General features: G+C 37.8%; 1 protein-coding gene across 1 annotated transcript in view; it reads left to right on the top strand.

Annotated features, from left to right (window-relative positions):
• The window catches only part of Stap1 (signal transducing adaptor family member 1), a 31446-nt gene extending 13836 nt beyond the window's left edge, over positions 1–17610 (top strand). Inside the window, exons 4-9 of the mRNA XM_055629447.1 lie at positions 2957–3013; positions 6151–6335; positions 7766–7894; positions 12968–13037; positions 14795–14891; positions 17549–17610. Of these exons, the coding sequence (XP_055485422.1) occupies positions 2957–3013; positions 6151–6335; positions 7766–7894; positions 12968–13037; positions 14795–14891; positions 17549–17610 (600 nt within the window). The remainder of the gene's footprint in view (positions 1–2956; positions 3014–6150; positions 6336–7765; positions 7895–12967; positions 13038–14794; positions 14892–17548) is intronic.
• Positions 17611–22315: the final 4705 nt, after the last annotated feature.

Genomic DNA, 22315 nt, shown 5'->3' with positions numbered 1-22315 from the left:
TTGTTTAGTGTATAAGCACAATGAAACCTTAGACTTCTATTCTGACAAAGACAAGGGTCCCACCTGGTGTTTTTTATTTTTTTATGGTTGTCCTTGAATTAACACAATGAGCTAACAAAAATTACCCAACAAAGAAAGTCATAACACAGAGAACAACTTGGAATTGATAAATATTGGAGAAGTTCTGAGGAAGCTGCTGGTTGACGTTGAGAGCTGTAGTGTTTGGTTTGAGTCTGCATTTAAGCAAGATCCTTGCAAAACTCTGGGATATAGGGGTGAGGGTGGTAGGCACAGGAGTCAGATGCTGATGTTGAAATTTACTACTTTATGCATGAGCTGTGTATTATAGACAAGTTACTCAACCCTTTGCCCATATGTTTCACGAATTACAAGTAAGTCTTTGCTCAAACTTAAGCCACATTCTGTGGCTCACCTAGAACACTTTATAAAAATTTTAACCTGGTCCACCTAGCCTGCAGTTATGGTCTGAATGAGAATGACCCTATAGGCTCTTATGTTTTAATGCCTGGTCTCCAGTTGGTGAAATGAGAAGGATTAGAAGGATGAGGAGGCGTGGCCTTGCTGGAGAAGGTGTGTCACTGAGGGTGGGCTTTGAACTTTCAAAAGCCCACACCAAGGCCAGGCCCAGTGTCTTTCTCTCTCCCTCTGCCTGCTGCCTGTGGATAGGATGTAAAGCTCTCAGCTACTGCTCTTGTGCCATGCCTGTCTGTTTCCAGTCATAATGATCATGGACTAACCCTCTAAACCTGCAACAGTCTCCAGTTAAATGCTCTCTTTCATAAGAGTTGCCTTGTTCATAGTGTCTCTTCACATAATAGAATGGTAAGACACCTGCCCTTTCATCATATTATCAGTTTGTCTTACTCTGTTCCATATTTTATTTTTCCTATTTGTTTCTTTCCAACAAAATTGGATATACTATTACGTTGACTATTTATGCTTCCTTGCTAGATTTCAAACTTCTTGAGAACAAGGATTTTTGTTTTCTTCCAAACATCTACACTTAACAATATACTATATATATATATATATATATATATATATATATATATATATATATATATCTTTTAATTGAACTGATATATAAAATGATAATTAAAAACACCTCTTGCTGAGTTACCTTGAAGACTGTCAAAGGACAAAATCACAACTTCATTTAAAGATCTTAATTTGTTTTATAGTCTACTAAAGAACCAGGTGTGTTTTATTCTATAGGGTAAAATATTCTAATCGGCCAAAAAGAAGAAAATGATTCCACAGACAAGGAAAGCTAGCGCAAATTTAAAACCATTCATAAAATTAGTTGCTCATTTCAAAAGCTTCCAGGGCAGGCAGAAATAGGAAGACAAATAACAGAAAAATAACTCATTGGTTATTAGATTACTTCAGGTTACTTTTTTTGGAAACAGAGGGAACAAATTGAAATTGGTCTGTATGGGAAATGTAGTTGTTATGTTTCTTTACTTATTTCTCAAGAAGGCAAGATAGCATTTGGTTTTGGTTTAGTGATATGGATGGAACATCAGCACTGATGACTCCATTTTTATTTCTAGGGAGGACCATGCAGGATCTCAGTGCAGACAACTAACAAACAGTAGTCACCTAGAATAGTTCTTTGAAATGCTTAAGCAGGCAATAACTGTGGGGTGCTTAGAACAGTAGCTAGCATTATAAGTGCTCAAAAGAAATTGGCTGGAATTATGAGCAGTCAAAGTAGTCATATTTGAAGCTAAAAATTGGATTTTTTTTAAAAAAACATCATTTCCCCAAATTTCAAGCCAAGGGAGAGAGTAATCATTAAGTAGCAATAAGTAGAAATAAGTTCACTAACATTTCTTTTTTTCAGTTAAGCAAAATGCGTACAATTATACTCATTTAGAAGGCAAATAATGTAAAGGTATATATTTCAGTTTTGCTTTCAAAAATGTCTATGCATGCCTCTGGTCTTCGTGAGGGAGTGCGTGAGCATGTGTGCCACAGTGCATGTGTTGTACAGTGAGGTTAAAGAACACTCTTGGGTCCACATTTTCTACTTGTTTGTGACAAGGTCACTTTGTTGTTTGATTCTGAGAATGCCAAGGTAGCTGGAAATAGCGTGCAGAGATTCTCCTGTCTCTACCTCCCTCCTATCTTGCCATACGCACACTGGGATTATGTATCTCACTGTGCCCGACTTTCTGTGACTTCTGGGGGCTTGAATTTAGGTCTTGACACTTGTGTGACAAGTGCTTTATTCACTGAGCAATCTCACCCCTCAGTGATTTACACTTCTGTTTACCTATAAAAGAAAATGTGACTGAAATATTTCATGATACATATATGTTAAACCTAAGCAAAAAGTAAAACTATTTCTCCTTGCAGCTTTTAATTTTTCAAATGATCTTATTTAACAAAGTTTCTAAATGGAGGACTATGCATTTTTTTGCCACCTTGCTATGTCTTTTCTCTCTTTTGCAGTATGTGTGTGTGCTGTATGTGCATGTATGCATGGCTCTTTGGATGTGCACCGGGGCACATGTGTTACATGTGTGTGCTCGTGTGTCTGGTGGCCAGAAACTGACAGCAGGAATGTTTCTCATTCACTCTCCATCTTATACATAAAGGCAACCCCTCTCACATGGATGCATGACTTCCCAATTTGGCCAGTCTAGCTAGCCGGCATGTGCAAGAGAGCCACTGCCTTCGCCTCACATCTGAGCTGCCACATGCAGTTGGCATTTTACTTGGTTCTAGAGGTCCAAACTCTGGCCTTAATGATTCATGTGGCAAATGCTTTACCCAAAGAGCCATTCTCCCTAACCCGTAATCATGCTAGCTTTTGATGGTGCATCTATTTTGTCAGAAAATAATCATGTGAAAATCTTGTTATTTAAAGTTAGTATGAGTCATTCATTAATTATGTATTTTCTGCTTTATCTTTGTTTTTAATTTTTAGACAGAAAACACAGAAAGTGGGGAAGAATGGAGAGGCTTCATTCTTACAGTAACAGAGGTAAGGAGGGCAGCTGTTTCCTTTATTGAGACAAGATCTTGATAGCCCACGGTAACCTTAAACTTACAATCCTCCTGTCTCAGCCTCCCAAATGATGAGATTATCACTGAGAGTCACCACGCACAGCAGAAGATCATTACTGTCTGTTTATTTATGTGCTAGTGAAATAGTTGCTAACAGCTACTACAGCTACATAAGTTAAAGTGGCTGAGGATGTAAAGACTAGAAAAGGCAGACAGAAATCAACGATTTTGTTTCTGAAACTTATACTGTTATCACTTGGCTTGCTACAGTCACTAAACACACAGCCCATTTCACCTTGTGCTAACTGTTCTGAAGGGATACTGGTGAGCAGGGGGTGAGGGAGAACTGCTTTTACCATCTTATCTTTTTGGTTCTTAGCCTTGGACTTCATGGCTAAGCTATCTCTCAAAGCCCTACCATCTTACCTTGTTGACACAGAGGCTCTTTGGATATGCTGACATTTATAGTTTATGTAGTTTATTCTAAAATAACAGCCAACATTTTTCTTTTAAATTTATAAAATGCTGTGCCACAGTGGTTTGTGAACAAAATAGGCAATATGAAAGAGAGAAACCATCAAAATGAAAAATCACCTTTACGTGCTTGTTACTTGAGTCTTAAAACAAAAGGATGTTTATCTGCTCAATGACATCATCTTATCAGAGGCAAATAATAAGACCCATTGCTTATTATGAATCTCTGCAGCAAGATACAGTACGGTTAATTTGAATAAAGCCATAGCAGCAACTGTCTTCAAAACATGATATGCTTTGATAACCAGCCTTTCTTAAAGCACTATGTTCATTAAAACTCTTAGAGCAAATGAAACATTTCTAGGTTAGGCTCAAATGTCTGTTTCTACCAAAGTGATGTTTCTGAATAAAGACTTTAGGGTCATATGAAATAACCAAGACATTGGGTGCTGGTTCATTATATCAGCCTCTTAGAGAAAAAATGGGTGGAATTTCAAACGTCATATAGAGTATGCCTCTGAAGCCTGAAGCATGTGAAGGACATGCTTACCCATGAGGTTAGAGAAGAGCCTGTTAGAAGAATTGAGCTTTCCTCCTCTGTTACAGACAGGGTGCCATTTGGGTGTCTGTAAGTAGCCTGAGAGTATGTGACTAGGCATAAACACTAAAACCATCCCAAGAGTTTCAGTGCCTCTTCTTGATAAACTAATAATACGTGAAGTTTGGAGCATTTTGTTCAGATATTTTTCTTGATTAAAAATAGAAAAGCAGTGCTGGGCAGTGATGGCACACAACTTTAATGCCAGCACTCTGGAGGCAGAGGCAGGCGGACCTCTGTGAGGTCGAGGCCAGCATAATCTACAGAGCACTTTCCAGGACAGCCAAGGCTTACATAAAAAAAAAAAAAATAAAAAATAAAAAACAAGCCTGTGTCAAGCAAACAAACAACAAATAAAACAAAAAAGAAGAAAGCAGTAATTTATAGTTCAAACACTGGTACATTATATGATATATGAATTTTTAAGAGAAGACATTTTATTATTTTTCTGCTCTATAAATGTTTGGGGAGTGGCCTAAAATCACTATATGTGAATAAGTCATTTGAGAAAACACCCCACTTTTCTGACTATTGCTCCATGAGAACATAATGAGGAGTTAGACTGGGGTATAAAAATAATTCAGTAGGACATATTTGGCAAACTCAATCAAAAACACACGTCTAGAAAAACATAGTAGCAACAAAACCCACTAATGTAATATTTTTTAGACTAGTTTCTACAAAAGCACAAGGAACACAGACTGCAGTTGATAGAGTGGAGACCTCATTCTGGAACCACAAGAACCTGATTCAGAGTTTTAACTTCACAACTCACTAGCTGTAGTGCTCAGGGCTTTCATATTTTTGATCATAATTTCTTTTGTGGTTTATTTGTTGTTGTTACAAAATGCAAGTAGCAATACTTTGTCTTGTCTTTTTTATATCATTTATAGAATGATTGAGATACACATAACGACTGAGAATTCATGAGAAGTAGCTAAAGAGAAATAGTCAAATAAAGTAATGGGTAATTGTTTTATTAGTTCTTCCTCATTGCTTTATCTATTTTGCTTTGGTTATTTGTTATGAATTTTTTTGGTTGTGTATCCCTATTGGCAAATTACCTAAATTGTGTATGTGCAGATACACATGAGTATAAACCACAACATGAATTTTGAAATAGTAACTAAGCATGAGACTGGAAAGAAGACTTTACTGGGTGAACTTCCTTCTGTGCAACTACAAGAACCTAAGTTGGGGTTCCCAGAACTCACATAAAAGCCAGCATTTGTAATTCCAGTGCTCAGGAAGAAAATGCAGGTGGGTCTTAGGGTTTGCTAGTCAGCCAATCTATTCAAACTGTCTCGAAAAAACTGATCAAAAAGACATCTGATGTTGACCTCTGGCCTCATATGTATTTATGAGCTAGCCCATGCTCCCACAATGCATACCCATGCATACAACACACACACAGACACTAAAGTGAAAGTGAAGATTTAAACTCTCATGGATTTTTTGTATATCACCTGATGACTATGCCTCCTCTTCTGGTGGTCAAATTATAAATCGGACATGGCTGACCCCAAATCCTGACCAGCTAGCTAATGCCACAATTAGAAAATGTTGCATCATACTTTTTCACAAAGCATAGGTTGTTCCCAACTAAATTTGACGTGTGAATACAATCCACAAGAGTGTACGTGGATAACTAAATTTAAAACACATTTCTAGAGAAAGTAAAAATTAAAAAAAAACATGCAGAGAAATATCAAAATGTTAAAATATGAATGGACATACAGTGTAAACCTGCTGATCCTGTGTCCATCTCAAACCCATGTTGGCATGATAAGGCGGAGCTTTTCCAAGTTAACTTGTGTAAGAATGAGGTATCTCCAGGAGCTCCTAAACCCTGTGCAGGTTCTGGTTGATACAGGGGCGGTTCTGTAATGCCCACCTTAGACGGGAATCTTCTAGTCATTGTTCTATCCATTCATCTCTGACAATTAACCACCACTCCCTGGGGCTAACAAGCTCCTCTCTGCTAAAGCCAGCATGCTGCTTAGCCATGCTTTTAGTTTGCCCATTGTTTTTATTGGTTTCAGCTGTCAGTTCCTCAACACGTGTCACTTCTACCTGGACAAGTGATCAGGCTGCATGAAGTCTTAGAGAGAGAAAAGAAAAGAAGGCTCGACACAGAACAGCTGCCAGCTATGCCTGCGGAGAAGGAGAAGGAGAAGGAGCAGGGACCAGTACAAGGTTATGTGGATGTGTTGAACCCGATGCCAGGGTAAGTGCAAAACTGGTCTGTTTATTCATTCAGTTAAGACTGACTGCTAATTGTCAGGTAGCGCTACCCACTTGAACTTGTTACACCAGGGTTACTAAATATCTTGGAGATTAAAGTGCATGTCGCTGAGCACCTGCCACATTTCCTCTCCTATGTCATGATCAACATCACGCATATTTGAACTAACTCTTACCACAGAGGAAATCCCCTTCTACCCACACATCTAGACTTAAAGAGATGTCTTCCCAGCTCAACCTAAAATTAAAGTTGCTATGAAAAAGGAAGGAAATGACATAGAAGTGTGTGACTCTATAACTGGATTATTTATCATCATTTATACCAAATATTTTTTTTTCCTTTGGAAATCTTTGTGCTCTTGTCATTAAAATGTGTCCTGGTTTTATCTCTGACACCAGGTTCTGATGCACAGTCCTGGGACCCGTTAATCAATGCCGCTAGCTCAAACTAGACAAGTGATCAATCCATAAAACAAAAATCATGTGGAATGTTTTCTTCCTCCCCCAACACAGGAACTAATGTGTTTGTTACAGATAAATAATGAAAAGATGAAAATTAATTCTTGTCACAACACTTAAATATATTTGCCAATAACATTTTGGAGGTATCAAATACTCTGTCAAATTTTTCCATGACTATTATATTTCACTGAATATAACATGTATTATAAACCAGGAAGTGATTAATTTCTTAATTTTGTGTCTAAAAACACTACTGGTGCCATTTTAATACAAATTATAAATCAGGCATGCATGGTGAGCATGCCTTTAATCCCAGAGTTTGGGAGGCAGAAGCAGGCTCAGGTAGGTTTCTGAGTTCATGGCCATCCTGATCTACACAGCACACTCCAGGATAGCTGGGGCTATATGGCTATACAGAGAAACTCTGTCTCAAAATATCAAACAGACAAACAAACAAACAAAAACACTACAAACAACAAATTATACCAAATGCAGTCAGTTTAGACATAGTGGCAGTTTATAGCTTTAAATCCAGCACTGGGAGGAAGAGGCAGGTAGATCTTTGAGTTCAAGGCCAACATAGCCTATATGGTGAGTTACAGGCCAGTCAAAGCTACATAGCAAGGCCCAATCTCAAAACAAATAAACAGATAAACGAGAAAAACAGAGCTCCACAGAGAGTCTTGGGGCATTTCAAAGTAGTTAGTGCAAACAAACAACAACAAAGCAATCTAAGACCCCGTTGCGAATTAAGACTGGGGATCTGCTATGAGTTGTCATAGCTTTTCAGTGGTAATCATGATTATACATGGATTAGTGGATTGCTTTTCAAGTTCTCTCTTGCTCTCTCTTAAAAAAATTGTAGCTCTCAAGGTATTTTGGCAGCACTATTTTCAAGTAATGATCTTCATCAGTTAAGAAATTGTTTTCTTTTTCATCTCACATATGTAGATGTTTCTATGCAGTTTCCCGGAAAGAAGCAACCGAGATGCTGGAGAAGAACCCTTCTTTGGGAAATATGATCCTGAGGCCTGGTAGTGACAGTAAAAACTACTCCATCACCATTCGGCAGGAGATAGAGTATGTTTGATTAGTCTATCATATTGTTAAGGGGTGGCATTCCAGTCAGTACCTGCTGTGCATTGTTAGGACTACAAATATAAACACAAGAATGAGAAGTAGTTTGACATAAGCAAAACTCTCTTTTAAAAAAAAATATTTATTTTTATTATTTACAGTTTATTCACTTTGTATCCCAGCTGTGGCCCCTCACTCATCCTCTCCCTCCCTCTTCTCCTCCCATGCCCCTCCCCCAGCCCATTGATAGCGGAGGTCCCTAGCCTATCAGGTCTCAGGACTGGCTGCATTGTCTTCCTCTGTGGCTTGGTAAGGCTGCTTACCCCTCAGGGGGAGGTGATCAAAGAGCCAGCCACTGAATTCATGTCAGAGACAGTCGTTGTTCCCATTACTAGGGTACCCACTTGGACACTGAGCTGCCATGAGCTACATCTGTGCAGGGGTTTTAGGTTATCTCCATGCATGGTCCTTGGTTGGAGTATCAGTCTCAGAAAAGACCCCTGTGCCCAGATTTTTTCATTCTTTTGCTCTCCCTGTGGAGTTCCTGTCCCCTCCTCCCAAACCCTAACCCTGAGGAATGGATACAGAAATTGTGGTACATTTACACAATGGAATACCACTCAGCAATTAAAAACAAGGAAGTCAGGAAATGTGCAGGCAAATGGTGGGATCTAGAAAAGTTCATCCTGAGTGCGAGTCAGGTAGTCAGTGGTGAGGAGGAGGAAGGAAGGAAGGAAGGAGGGAAGGAAGGAGGGAGGGAAGGAAAGAAAGTAGGAAGATGGGGACAGGCAGACCCCGGGTTTGCTGGTTAGCAGGCCTAGCCCACTTGGCCAGCTGCAGGACAGTTAGAAACTCCACCTAAAAATCGGTCTCTGGGGTCCACAATAAGTGTACACGGGCACACGTGCATTCCCATGCATATATACGTGCAAACTAATCTTATATGTAATTACAGTGGCTGGATCTTTTAAGGCCACCCCTGCTTTCAGACTCCACACAAACTGCTGGCTTAGGCAACACTGTCACAACTGATAGCATAATTTAAAATACAGAAGGTTTCGTCCTACATTTAAATATTCAATAAATTACTGTTTTACATAAAGCATAAGTAGAACTTTGATTTTTTGAATTTACTATTCTTTGTTGGGATCATATTCTATTTATTTACTGCAATTCATCTACCAATAAATCTACCAGTTTTTCATAAATATTTGTCATTCTAAATGGATCGAATATAAAGACATTGATAGTGAATAAACAAAGTAAAGAGTAAATAATACTTTAGAGAAAAAAATTAAAATCATGGCATTGTCTCAATTACTCTCATGAGCCATGGCCCTGAAAGCCTCATTTGCTTGCCCGTTCAGTAGCTTTTAACAGGTGGCAAGAATGTTAGGTGGTAAATTAGACCCTGGTGCTCCTGAATCTATGTGTGTATCTCTGTGTATATTTTTATTTTTTCCCCAAAGTAGATAATTGTCAGTCTTCTTGTGGATTCTTTATGTTTTCTATTTATTATACACTAGTATTTTTACCTTGCAGAATATGTTATAATGACATAAATGCTTTTACAAGCTAAGCATTAGCAACACATTTTCAACTCTGTTAGAATATATTATTGAAGATTTTTAAAGTTGCAATTTATTTGATTAATAATTTAATTGGCTATCTTGAAACAAGTGCAAAAGAAGTACAAGTTATAGCTGTTGATGGGATGTGTTTTGTGGCAAACACAGGTCTCTCTTTTCTTTCTTCCTTTTTTCTCTTTCCTTTCTTTCCTTTTGGTTTTCTCTTTCTTTTGAGATTATAATACAATCACAACATTCTGCCTTCTTTTTCTTCTCTCCAAACCCTTCCATATACTCCTCCCTATTGTCCTTTGAATTCAAGACCTCTTTTTTCACAAATTGTTATTGCATGTATGTGTATATATATATTCATATATTCATATATTTTTTTCTTAATATAAACTGCTCAGTTTCTATATTGTTAATTGTATGTATGTTTTCAAGGCTGACCATTTGGCGCTGGACAACCAAATGGTGTGCTCTTTTCTTGAGAAGACCGCATCTCCCACTGCCAGATTTTCTCAGTTGCGTATAATTCTCTGTAGAGTTGAAGCTTCACGGGTTTGGCCCCATACGCTGTGGAATGTCCATTGGTGTCATCCTATTTCAGCTCATGTTTGGGCAGTCCTGGACCCCGAAAAAGTACTAGCTCCTTGAATAGGAGATACAAAGTAGAAAATTAACCCCCGGTCTCAGGGTTTAATATCTTCTACTAAATATGTCACTTGATTTTTAAAGACAGCAATCTGAGAGAGCACTGGAATGGTGCCTTGCCAGCGGAGGAGATTTAATGTAAAGTTTTTGGCAAGAATCTGCACTAATAAGAAACACCTGTGTTTCCCACAAAACAAGTTCATTTTCTTTCAGGGAGGTTCCAGTAGAAATGCTCAGCTTTGGTGAGTGAGTCCGGTAAACACGACCTGGAAAGGGCAAACTAGTTTACAAAGCAGAACTTGAAAGCGATTTTCCCCTCCATGTGTTTACAGATCAGCGGTAGGAAGGAAGGCTGCTCTCAGGACTAAACAGAGTTTGTGGGGTCAAATCACCAGGTGATTCCTCTCTCTAGGCAGAGCATCACTTATCTTTACCTCTTACCCAGCACAGTGGCACGTGAACTCATAAGACATGAAGGTATTTTTACAACAAACCTCACATTTTCTTTTTCTTTTCTTTTTTTTTTTCTTGCTAACATTTCTAGCCACGCAAACCGTTAGTAGCTAAGGAAGCAGTAGAAAATCCTTACCACAGATTCATCCTTTTGCAAGAACTGAGGTCATTCTCTTTTTCTGTTGTAGCCTAGGTTGACTTGTAATTCTCCTGACTCGGCCTCTTAAGTACGGGGATGACAGGTGTGTGACACCATATCTCGCTTCACTTGCTCTTTTTTTTTTTTAATATATCATAATCAGAACACTTTAAACAGCAAATTTTTATTCATTTTATTATTTTCTTTTATAAACCAAACCAAACCAAAAATTGGTAGAAAAATACAGTCTATAAAAGGAGAGACAAAACCTATGAGATTTCAGGGCCTCTGAGTCTCTGCATCACCTTTGACTCCAAAATTTAAACCCATTACTCAGAAGTCCCAAGAGCTTCTGCTGACCTGCCTACTTTCATCTCACAGCTTCCCCATCAACTGATGATACGATGTGATGGCTAATACCAACAATCATTGTTCCATTATATGAATGAGTGTGAGTGTGTGTGTGTGTGTGTGTGTGTGTGTGTGTGACTGTGCCTTTGTGTGCCCTATGTTGAGTGCTACAGTCATTGCTACAGGCACACAAGAAAAATTGAGGTAACAGTATTTTCCATGCTTTCCAAATTAGACTTGCAGAAAACAATAAATATAATCTACATATGAAATGTAAATAAGATAATTTAGTGAGTGCTTAAATAAATCAAGGAATTTACTAAGGACTTTGCAAGTATTAAAAGATAGTAGCCCTAAGAAGTAAGCCTTTATCACTTCCATTATGTAAACTGAAAACAATGCACACACTCCTGCTCACTCACACACACTCACACGGTGGGAGGAGGGTTAGAGATCACATTATGACAGACAGAATCTAAGTCAACTGTCCTACCAGTCTCCCACAGGGTAGCAGTCATTTATTGTCAGGATAGAGGAATTTGAATTGAAACTGAAGAGAGTTTTCATGATAGGGATAAATATAAGGCCAGAGCCAACCATCTCGAACAGGCACATGTAAGACATCCTCTGTCCAAAGACTCTTTCTACCAGTCTGAAACTGATTTGTGGCGTTTTATCATTAAGGGATATTTCTCATGAAGGGAGCAGGCTGGCGAAGAGTAATCCCCTGCTTTGGAAGTAGGCCACTGAGATTAAGGATTTGCTTTCCAATGTGGTAGCCAGATGAGAGGAGCTTTGGATGTAATGGTAGATGAGGAGAGTCCCTGAATAGACACTGTTGTACAGCCTTGCCCTTGCAGAATATAAGCCGCAAATCAAAAAGTTGTGATTCTGAAAGGAAGGTGCAAAGGCCCTGTAGGCAAGCTAAACCCAGTGAAATTTTTTTCTTAGTTTCTGAACATAAGGCAAATATTTAATTACTTTTCAATTCAGATAAATGACACCATAATACATGCTGTTAACTTGTCACCATTAAACGCAATTGCCACATGAACCAAATGAATTCAAGGCAAACATGCTACGATTCTAAACTAACTACTGACTTCTGTTTTCATCATAGATTCTTAGCTTATATTCTTAGCAGATAACATTTTGAGATGAGTTCCTAATATTTTAAAATTTGGCTTTATAACAACTGTTTATAATGTTGAAATACAGTGATGAATACAATGTGACTTCCTGTTCTAAAGCAATTCGTAACGAAATCCTACTATTTTGGGTGGTAACTAAAGAGGAAGACCTGAAGATATAACTACTGTTTTACATTTCCACCCACCTGTTCTACAGTACTAAACACTTTCCCCATCTTTAAGATAACTGCAAAGTTTGCAGCAATAGAAGGAAGCTTGTGAGCTAGCACAAAAGAAGGTATGGAGGACTGTCAGCTGGGATTAGTAATGGAGTACAAAGTTGTGTGCTTTCAAAGTTGTTTAAATAGAAAAGGTATATTATTTGACCTATAAATGCCCACATGAGATTTATTTTGTATTCTTTTGGGTTTGGGTTTATTTTTTTTTTATTTTGCCTTTTTTTTGGTCAGTAATAGGAAGTGGATATTACACAAGAGTTGTACCACTGAACCATATTCCTACCTTTTAATAAGATTTAACAGGTCTGCTTTATATGTTACTGAGAGAATACTAGCTTTTTATTTTTATCTATTCTTTCATATTTCCTATTACCATTTGCCTCAAAGAGATGTAGTGATCCCAATGAAGAAAACAGGGTTCTGTAACCTAAACACTGTTGTAAATGTACAGGTTTCGTACCCAGGGCATATTTTATATTCATTTAGTTTGCATCAACTCAACTGTATAATTAAAAGGAGGTCAACCGTATATTTAATTTTAGAATGCCAAGAATCAAGCACTACAAAGTGATGAGCACTGGAAAGAACTACACCATTGAACTGGAAAAGCCTGTACGTAGCCATTTCTTTGATGCTGATAAACTTTCTTTCTGTTGCCTTCCGAACTTATCTTTATAGAATCCAGAGAAAAGGGCAAAACCAGAAATCTTCCTGAGGAAAAGACATTGAGATGGTAAACAGGGAAATAAACATCTCTAAGATAGGGAGGGTAGAAAGAGAGACACCAGGAACAGGCAACTGAGGCTGAGCAAAGAGAACTTCTTCTGAAAGTTGTTTTTTCTACTTTCTCTGCAAATGATTGCTCAATATAATTGTTTCAGGGAAATAGAGGTGCCTTTATTAAGTGTTTGTTTAACATTCTTTATTAATAAATAGTCAAATTAACCTGTATCTGATGGGAAGCAATGCGAATGCCTCATCCTCTAATACCCACAGTGCAGAAGTCCAGCAATGCTCTCTTAACAGCAGTGCTCTCGAAGGCCAGGCTTCTTCCTTGTCTTCAACCTCTCTTCAGGCTTAGTTATTATATCATGGAGCTAACGAACAATAGGCAGTGTTACCCTCCAATACAATGTCAGATACACAGCTAAGTAATTTATAAATGAATGCAGTTCAATCTTTTGCATTGATTAATCACGAGGTAGACATTGTTATGCCCATTATACAGGGCAGTAAACTGCCTTTAGATTGGTCTCAGCCATTGAAAGTGTAGGGACATGGCCTGATATTTCTTTAAAATTAGCTCTTGGTTTCTCTGCCTGTCTGGGCTCATTGTATAGCAAAAGAGATCATGTGGTAGAATTTCTCATGTTTAAACCGTAAGTCTTAGAAAGACACCAATTCACACAGCTCACTTTAGTGAAAATGCCTCAGGCATTTCTCAGATCCATGTCTATGGATGCAGCTATGTATTTCAGTCCATTGTAAACTCAGGATCTTCTTGCTTCTGGACAATGGGTGTGTACCAATCAGACCCGGCTCCAAGTTAAGTAACAGAGGTAGAAGACAAGATTCATGAAGGAGCATCTATAAAACCAAATAGTCAGAAATGGTTATTGTGCCACTCTAAGTGGAGAACTGGACTCCTTGTAATTAGATTTCACTACAGTCCACAGCAGAAGGAAAACGGATAGCCTGAAGTATTCTTTCAATTTAAAACTCCTCCTAACCCTGACCTTCAACCAGGTTGCATGTTAGTGAGTTATTTTACTTCATGATTATTTGGGATATTCAGATTTAACAAAATTTCACTTGATTTATGAGGGAGATTTTAGTGACCCACAGACCCTAAATTATCCTGTTACAATGACACATTAAGATGCTTAAATTATCTGGTTTCAAGTAGAGGAAATGAACCATGGCCAACTTAAGGAAAAATATTTTCAACATGTACAAGGTTCTTTTTATAAACATTTCTTAGCGACTAGAAAACATTTAATTATGGAGCTGCCATTCCTTCTTGTTTGCCTAGTTAACTTCCAACTTCAGGAAGGAAAAATTTGTCCTAAATTGAGTGATTTTTCTGTTTTAATCGCGGGAAGGCAAAGCACTGGAATCTTACTTTCCAGACTATACCTAACGCAAAGAGAGAAACTCCTCACCAGACAATGGCCACATAGTAAAAGGAGACAAGAAACATGGGTAAGAAAATCATGGCCATTCAGCAACTCACTGAAGTACAATGCAGATCTGACCTGCCTTTCTGGAGGTCAGGAAATACACAGCATTCCCCACTAACCTCGGGGGAGGGGGGCAATCTCGTTTATCTTATCCAGGCCCTGAGCCATCTCTCACTTCTTTTTACACAGGTAACACTCCCAAACCTTTTCAGCGTCATTGATTATTTTGTGAAGGAGACCCGAGGGAATTTGAGACCATTTATACATTCAACTGATGACAACCTTGGTATGTCCTTCACTTCTACATGAAACAAAACAAAACCCCAAACACTCCAACGTGCAAACTAAATTAAAAAAAAAAATTAAATCCCTCCATTTGGCAGAGTCTGAGAAAAAAAAGCATGTCCTTGCAGAAAGTCTCTGAGGCATGAATTTGTTTATTAACAACATGCCATCATTCTATTTGATGTTATCAAACAAGCTCAGGGCCAATTAGAAAGCAAAGCAAGATGAGCTCATGGGAAGCAAGGAGGAAATGGTAAGGCAAGTTGGGACCCACAACGGTGTCATATGCTTGAGCCTGAGTAGAATGCATGAGGATAAGCAAAGGCTGCCTGGACTGGCCACTTGGTAACAATGACCTTGATACTAGTGCTATTCTGCTAAGGAGGTAAAGAAAGTCAGCTGCTAAGGTCATAGGAATAAGGAAGTGATGAAGCGCTACTGGAAAAGATTGCAGTTCAGGTCAGCTTCAGATCTTGCAAGCTCCTTTTTCATAAGTTATGATTCTTAAGACAGTTTAGTATTCCTCTAAACTTAGCGACAAGACTGTGTCAACAGTATAATTCAAACGTTCATTTAATTGGCCCCGTTTGCTTTCCAGTTTTAGGCATAGTGAGGATACTAGATGCTAGCTAGCATCTTGCCCTGTTCTGTCCAACGGTTTACATGCAATCAGTCAGCAAGCACTAAGCAGGAGAGGTGAAGCATCTACAGTTAGTTTGGGTTTCATTCCTCAAAACAGTTTCTTTTCCTACACATTATAATGGGAAACAACTTTGTCTACCTGTACCAGGGCCGTATCTGGAAGATCTCACTAATTAAAACAGCAGCAGGTTTAAAGGTTTAAGTTCTTAAAATATCACTATAAATCTTTGGGTTCTACGTAACAAAGAAAAAATTCAAGAGCTCAGTCTGAAGATTTTAAAAAGGATCAAGTGTGATCCTGGTCTTGGTCTGTGTAGGGCCCTTTGTACACTCAGCAGAAGAAGTGTCTCTAAGATGTATGTTGTCACACAGTTGGCTTGGCAACTTCTGTTATGGGGTTCACTGACTCTTGAGGCAACACAGCTCACTGAGTTATTGGTCTAAAAAAAATTCTTCCTTGAGTCTGAAACATTCCTTCATCTTCAGCATATGAAATACCATTAAAATAACCACAGCATTTCCTCTTAGTGTTTCTATCTGCTCTCTGAGTTACTGGTTCCTGCACCCCCCTTTTCTCTCATCTCTTCTGTAGGCTTAGACTTTTAAACAAACATACTTTATTTAGGGTTCTTAAATGCTTCTATATCCCTTCTAACCACCCAACGCTGGGTAGAAGAGAAAGAAGGTTAGTGGGGACGGGGGCAGAGTTCCTGCTGGGTAGGGTCGTAGGATCCTTTTGGGCACAATAATAACACCAGTCACCCAGAAACTCAGAAGTCCAGGTAACCAGCAAATCAGCAAACAACAAATGCAGCAGCAGGAGGAACCAGCAGCAAGCAGTCCTCCTCCAAGCAGCCACGCCTTCTTCCTCTGGGCCATCATATTTATACCCTCAAAGTCCTCAGAATTCAACTAATTCAGCCGGTAAAGACTACACTCCGCATGAGACACCTAACAGGTGTGGACAAACTAAAATCCCCAACTTGGAATTATAACAAAAAGATGTTTACACATCATAAACCAAAATACCCACAACAACCTTCTCTGTATGTCGTCTAGCTTCTGAAAAATTATCATAGCCTATGACTCCAAGCATGGACACATAACTACATACATAGTCAACATAATGCATTGCCTGGTATGTATGCAGGAAATCACACCTACTAGGGTTCAATGAGAGAATGAGTTCTTAAAATACCCCTCCCAGAGGACCTACCCTATCAGTGGACTTGGAGAGGGGCAGGGAAATGAAGGAGGATGGGATTGGGAGGGAATCAGGGAGGGGGCTACACCTGGGATACAAAGTGAATAAACTGTAATTAATATAAAAATAAATTAAAAAAGGAAAAAATACCCCTCCCAACCCCTCAGGATTTCTTAAAATAAAATTTGGGCTATGTAGAAAATCAACTGTAACTTTTCACCTCCCAGGATGTTATTTATCAATTGTTATTCATCGCTGTACAATAAACCACCTCCATGGTGGTTAAATCAACAACTATTTTATTTGTTCATTGTTCTATGGGTAGTTTTTCTAGTCTAACTTTGCAACTCACAAGGGCTCCAGCTTGATAGGAAGTTGAGGCTGACCTTTCCTCTGTTTCATAAGTGCTCACATTTCAGGCTCGTACCACAATTGGCTTCTTTGAATTTTGTTAACCTATGTTAGTGTCCAGCTTTCCCTTTGACATCAGAAGGTAAGAGGAGTCTAGTCAAGAGATACTGTCCCAATTTACTTTTCCCAATGTCAGAAATTACTAGTGTAAGTCATTTCAAAATATGCCATGGAAAGTATACAGAATATTAGCTAAAGCATAAGAAAACACAAGACATTTTAGGCCCAGGATACAAACATTTCAGTGAAATTCAGATATTGAGCATCTAATTATGTATCACTTATTTACATACCTCCCATGTTTTGGGAATGAGAAAGAAAACCATCTCCTGTTGAATATATAGAAAAAGTTGGTCCTATAGTATTGCTTCATTAATTAATCAAGACTTTCCATCTTCTAGGTCTAGAGCCCAACATAGAAGAGAGAAGTGAGAAGCCTAAGAAAAATCCACACAAGGCATGAAAACTGTCCTCATGTATCTTGGTATTTATTATTTTCAAAAGGAAGACTTTCATTTTTAAAGAAAACAATCTCTATTTCCCTGACCCTAGTTTTGAAATCACTCATTTGGGCACAGTAATAAAATGATTTAGCACATAATTTCATTGTTCCAACAGCAGGAAAAGCTTACTGTCTGTAGAGTAACTTGATACATGCATTTCTTTGCTTGAAGTGGAAAAAATTTACTTTCTAAAGCCATGTTTTACTCTTCCTTGACTTCAATTAAATATATTTCACATACATAATTTCCATTGCAGATTATATAGTTCCCCTGAATCCAACCCATCTCCTAAACCCTAACTAAATTTTTGGTGAAATTTGATTTGACCAATTAATTAAATGTAAATTATTTAAATTACTTAGTTGGAGGTCACAGATATGAAATGAACTAGGAAATGACCCTCTCTAGTGAAAATGCTATATGCCACATATGTTCATGAAACTAAGTGCAATTCATTTTTTCAGTTCTTTTTTGATGGGTTTTACCAGTTCAAAACTAACTCATATATCTTTAAAGAACAATAAAATACACATACACCACTTTGTTTCAAATTTAATGTTATACATGTTAATTATGATGATTCATTTCTTTAAAAATATGGAACCTCCATCCAGACTAGATCTTGAGTCACAATCTCAGTCATTCTATTTTTTTTCTTTCAAAACAAATTGATTTTGATGGTCACATAATTTAGAATGAAATATAATTTAGAAAGAAATGATATGGTCTATTCTTGGTTCTAATTATTTGGGTATTTCACTTCTTTGTTCTTCACACCTAAAAAGAAAAACCCACAAACAAAATAAAAACACAAATAGGCTAGAGTGGATTAAGAGTCTCTTAGTTCCAACATCTTATAAAGATGTTAATGAGAGAATAGGACTCAGAAGACTCTATGAAACCAAGGGAGAAGATGGCCATTTATGACAAAAAGGACCTCAGGGGGGAAAAACAAAATGAGATATTTTAAGATTTCCAGCCTCAAAACTGTGAGTATGTATATACACATACATATATATATAAGCCCTATATTTGTTATGGAGCTTCAGTAAACTAATTTAATGAGCTATTGTCTAAGCTTCCCTTCAACTTGCTGAGCTAGTACTACAGAAAGTTGGTCCACAATTTTGCCTTTTTATTATACGCCACAAGTAATTGCTATACAAAATAAAGTTTGAGATTATATTAAACTTCTGGGTAGGAATATATGCAAAATCAAGTAAGGCTGTCGTTTAAATGGAGTTAGTGTTACTGAGAATTCTTAGATCTGGGACATAAAGTATTATTTATATAAATTTGATAATGACCACATAATATTTCAGCTCATGAGCCTTGTCGCTAAGAAACAAGAGACTGATGAGTTTTAACATAACATCTAAAAGTCTTAAGTGAATTGTTACTCCAAGAAAATACAGTGCTTAAAATCTTTTAAGAGCTAAAGCTGGTGAAACAACGTGGTTGGCGGTAATGGACAGAGAAACATAAATCTAAGTCCAGGGCCTAAGAAGTCCTTCCTAGGAAGTCAGAAATAAATCAAGCTGGCCAATATGCTCTACAGATGTTTCAACAGCAAATATGGAAACCATGAAATACTGAAAGAATAAATACTTTTAAAAGATTTTTATTTTTATGTGAATTGATGTTCTGCCTGTATGTATGTCTGTGTGAGGGGCCAGATCCCCTAGAACTAGAGTTATGGAGAGTTATGAGCTATCATGTGGGTGCTGGGAATTTAACCCAGGGTCTCTGAAAGAGCAACCAGTGCTATCAACCATCTCTTTAGCCCAGAATCATTATTTTCAATGTGGCAATAGATATTAAAAAGACCAAAGGAAGTCATTTAGGTGCATAAAAATTAAAGTATTGACTGTTGTCTTAATAGCATCAGACACTGTAGTATAAAACAGAACTAAAGTATGTAAAAGAAATGTGTAATGAAATGCAAGTTGGAGATAACAAATTTGATACCTGTATAATAAAGAACTCTAAAACTTACAGTTGGATTTAGTAAGTTTTATTTGGGAAGTTCATGAATTTGGAATGTCAGCACAGCAAAGAATGTCTGATACCCGAGGCTTTGACAGCCTCAATTTTTCACGTAGGCTCCTCTGGGTTTCTTCACAAACTGGATTTTCAGAGCGTGAGCTTTTCAGAGAAACAGTATGCAACAGAATGAGAGCAAGCCAGTAAAGGTGCTTTGATGCAACAATGGAAGTCGTAAGTAGGGCAGGGACTGGCAATCTTTTATGAGTATTTGTTTCTGGACATACTGCTATTTGGGGATTTTACAATCTGCCAAAAGGTAATGATTAAGGTTATGTTATTTTATGTGAATATGCATAATTTAATATAGTAAAATTATTAGTTAAGAGAAAACAATGTATATTAAGAAAACAGAAACCATTATTTATTTGAATAAAGAATTTAACATAAAAATCACTAAACATGTTTCAGAGAAATAGGAATGTTCCATTAAACAGAATTATAAAAAGGAAGGTGAGAACAGTAGAGAGGCTGGGAGAGATACTCTGTAGGATGGCAGAGAAAAACTAGAGCCTCCCAATCACAGCTGCTAGAAGAGCAATCATTAGGGGAAGATTAGATCAACACCTCCTGACCACCAAATCCAAGTAAATGTGGTATATACAGGCAAATGTCTAAAAATTAAAAGTATGTCAAGATTCAAAGTGGATGGAAAAACTATTCCATAAGAATACCAACCAAAAAGAAATCTAAGATGGCTAAAAAGACATTAAGGCATAAAGAGATAATTCACATTGATAAAACATAATTAACTAGGAAAATATAACAAGCTAGAGTTATGGTGTTAGTCACTGTTATATTGCTAGGAAGACACGTCATGACCAAAGCAAATTTTATGAAAGAAAGCAAGCATTTAAATGGGGGCTTAGAGATTCAGTTTAGTTCATTATTACCATGCATGTGCACACAATCTAGCATGGGCCCATCCCCAGTGACACAAGGCTACTCCAGCCCCCTTCTTTTCTTCACTATTTAAAAAATTAATTTATTACAATTTATTCACTTTGTATCCCAGCTGCAGCCCCATCTTTTATATCCTCCCAGGTTCACCCACCCTCCATCTTCTTCAATGCCCCTTCCCCATTCCACTGATAAGGGAAGACCTCCTTCCCTTCTATCTGACCCTAGCTTATTAGGTCTTATCAGGGCTGGCTGCATCATCTTCCTTTGTGGCCTGGCAAGGCTGTACCCCTCAGGGGGAGGTGATTAAAGAGCTGGCCACTTATTTCATGTCAGAGACATCCTCTGTGTCCCTTACTAGGGACCTCACTTGAAAACTGAGCAGTCTCTCTTCTCTTCCTCTGAGCAAGGGGTCTAGGTTGTCTCCACACATGGTCCTTGGTTGGACTATCAGTCTCTGCAGGGTCTCCTGGGCCCAGGATTTTGGCTGTTTGTCTCCTTGTGGAGTTCCTGTCCCCTCCAGGTCTATCACCTTCTTCTTCCATAAAGTTCCCTGCACTCTGCCCAAAGTTTGGCTTTGATTCTCATCAGTATCCCCTTCAATACCCTGCTGGGTAGTCTTTCACAGGTCCTCTGTGGAAGGCTCCTGTCCTGTTCCTTGTCTTCTCCTATTTCCAATGTTTCAGCCTCTTCCCTAGTCCTCCTTTATGTTTAGTTTTTTTAACATTATAGATTTTACTGTTTATCCTATATTATATGGCTAATATCCACTTATGAGTATATACCACGTGTCTTTCTATGTTGTTCTGTTCTTTCTGCTTCTCACTCAGGATGACCTTTTCTAGTCCCCACCATTTGCCTGCAAATTTCATGATTTCCTTGTTTTTAATTGCTGAGTAGTATTCCATTGTGTAAATGTACCACAATTTCTGTATCCATTCTTCAGTTGAGGGACATCTAGGTTGCTTCCAGATTCTGGTATTGTGTATAACACTTCTATGAACATAGTTGAGCAAATGTCAACAAGGCCACTCCTAATCCTTCTAATCCTTTCAAATAGTGTTGTTCCCTGCTGAGTAAGCATTCAAATAAATGAACCTGGGGGTCATTCTTATTCAAAACACCACACATGCACTTATTTTGTCTGAAGATATATAAAACAGAAACAATGCGGGAGAAAAAATAAACAGGTGACTTTTAATATAACTCTTTTGATAATTCACATTAGTTTATTAAAACATAAAGATATAGAAAATTTAATAGTATTGAAAAATTTTGTCACAGACAAGTGCAGCTCTAATGACTATAGAATATACTAGTTTCAAATTCATTAACAACTATCATTCTGTAACACAAAGTAAGTTTCAAATGAATTCAAAGGATTAAAAATATTTTAAATTTTCATTTGTATTTTTTTTAATAGTAAAGGAGTGCAAATTTATTTTGTTCATGGGTCTGAGCCATGTACAAAATAAATTGTCCAGACCAAATGTACAGCATTGAAAATTGCAGAGGACCTTTTCCTACATCTCAACCTGGCCAGGACCTCCAGTGTGAGTCAGAAAAATAATTTTAAATTAAGTCACTTCAACCTTTGAGACTGCTGTTTCCCAGTGTTATGATCTCCTAAGTCTCACCTAAAAAGTGACAACAGAATAGAAAATTGGGACTGGATTTCAAATATGTGTGTTCTCTAGGGACCCATGGAACACCAAAAAGATG

Source organism: Psammomys obesus, unplaced genomic scaffold (assembly GCF_907164565.1).
Source record: "Psammomys obesus unplaced genomic scaffold, mPsaObe1.curated_primary_1811, whole genome shotgun sequence".
In the NCBI taxonomy this organism is placed as follows: domain Eukaryota; kingdom Metazoa; phylum Chordata; class Mammalia; order Rodentia; family Muridae; genus Psammomys; species Psammomys obesus.
Note: the sequence above shows the minus strand (reverse complement) of the source record. Positions and strands in the feature narration are given on the sequence as shown.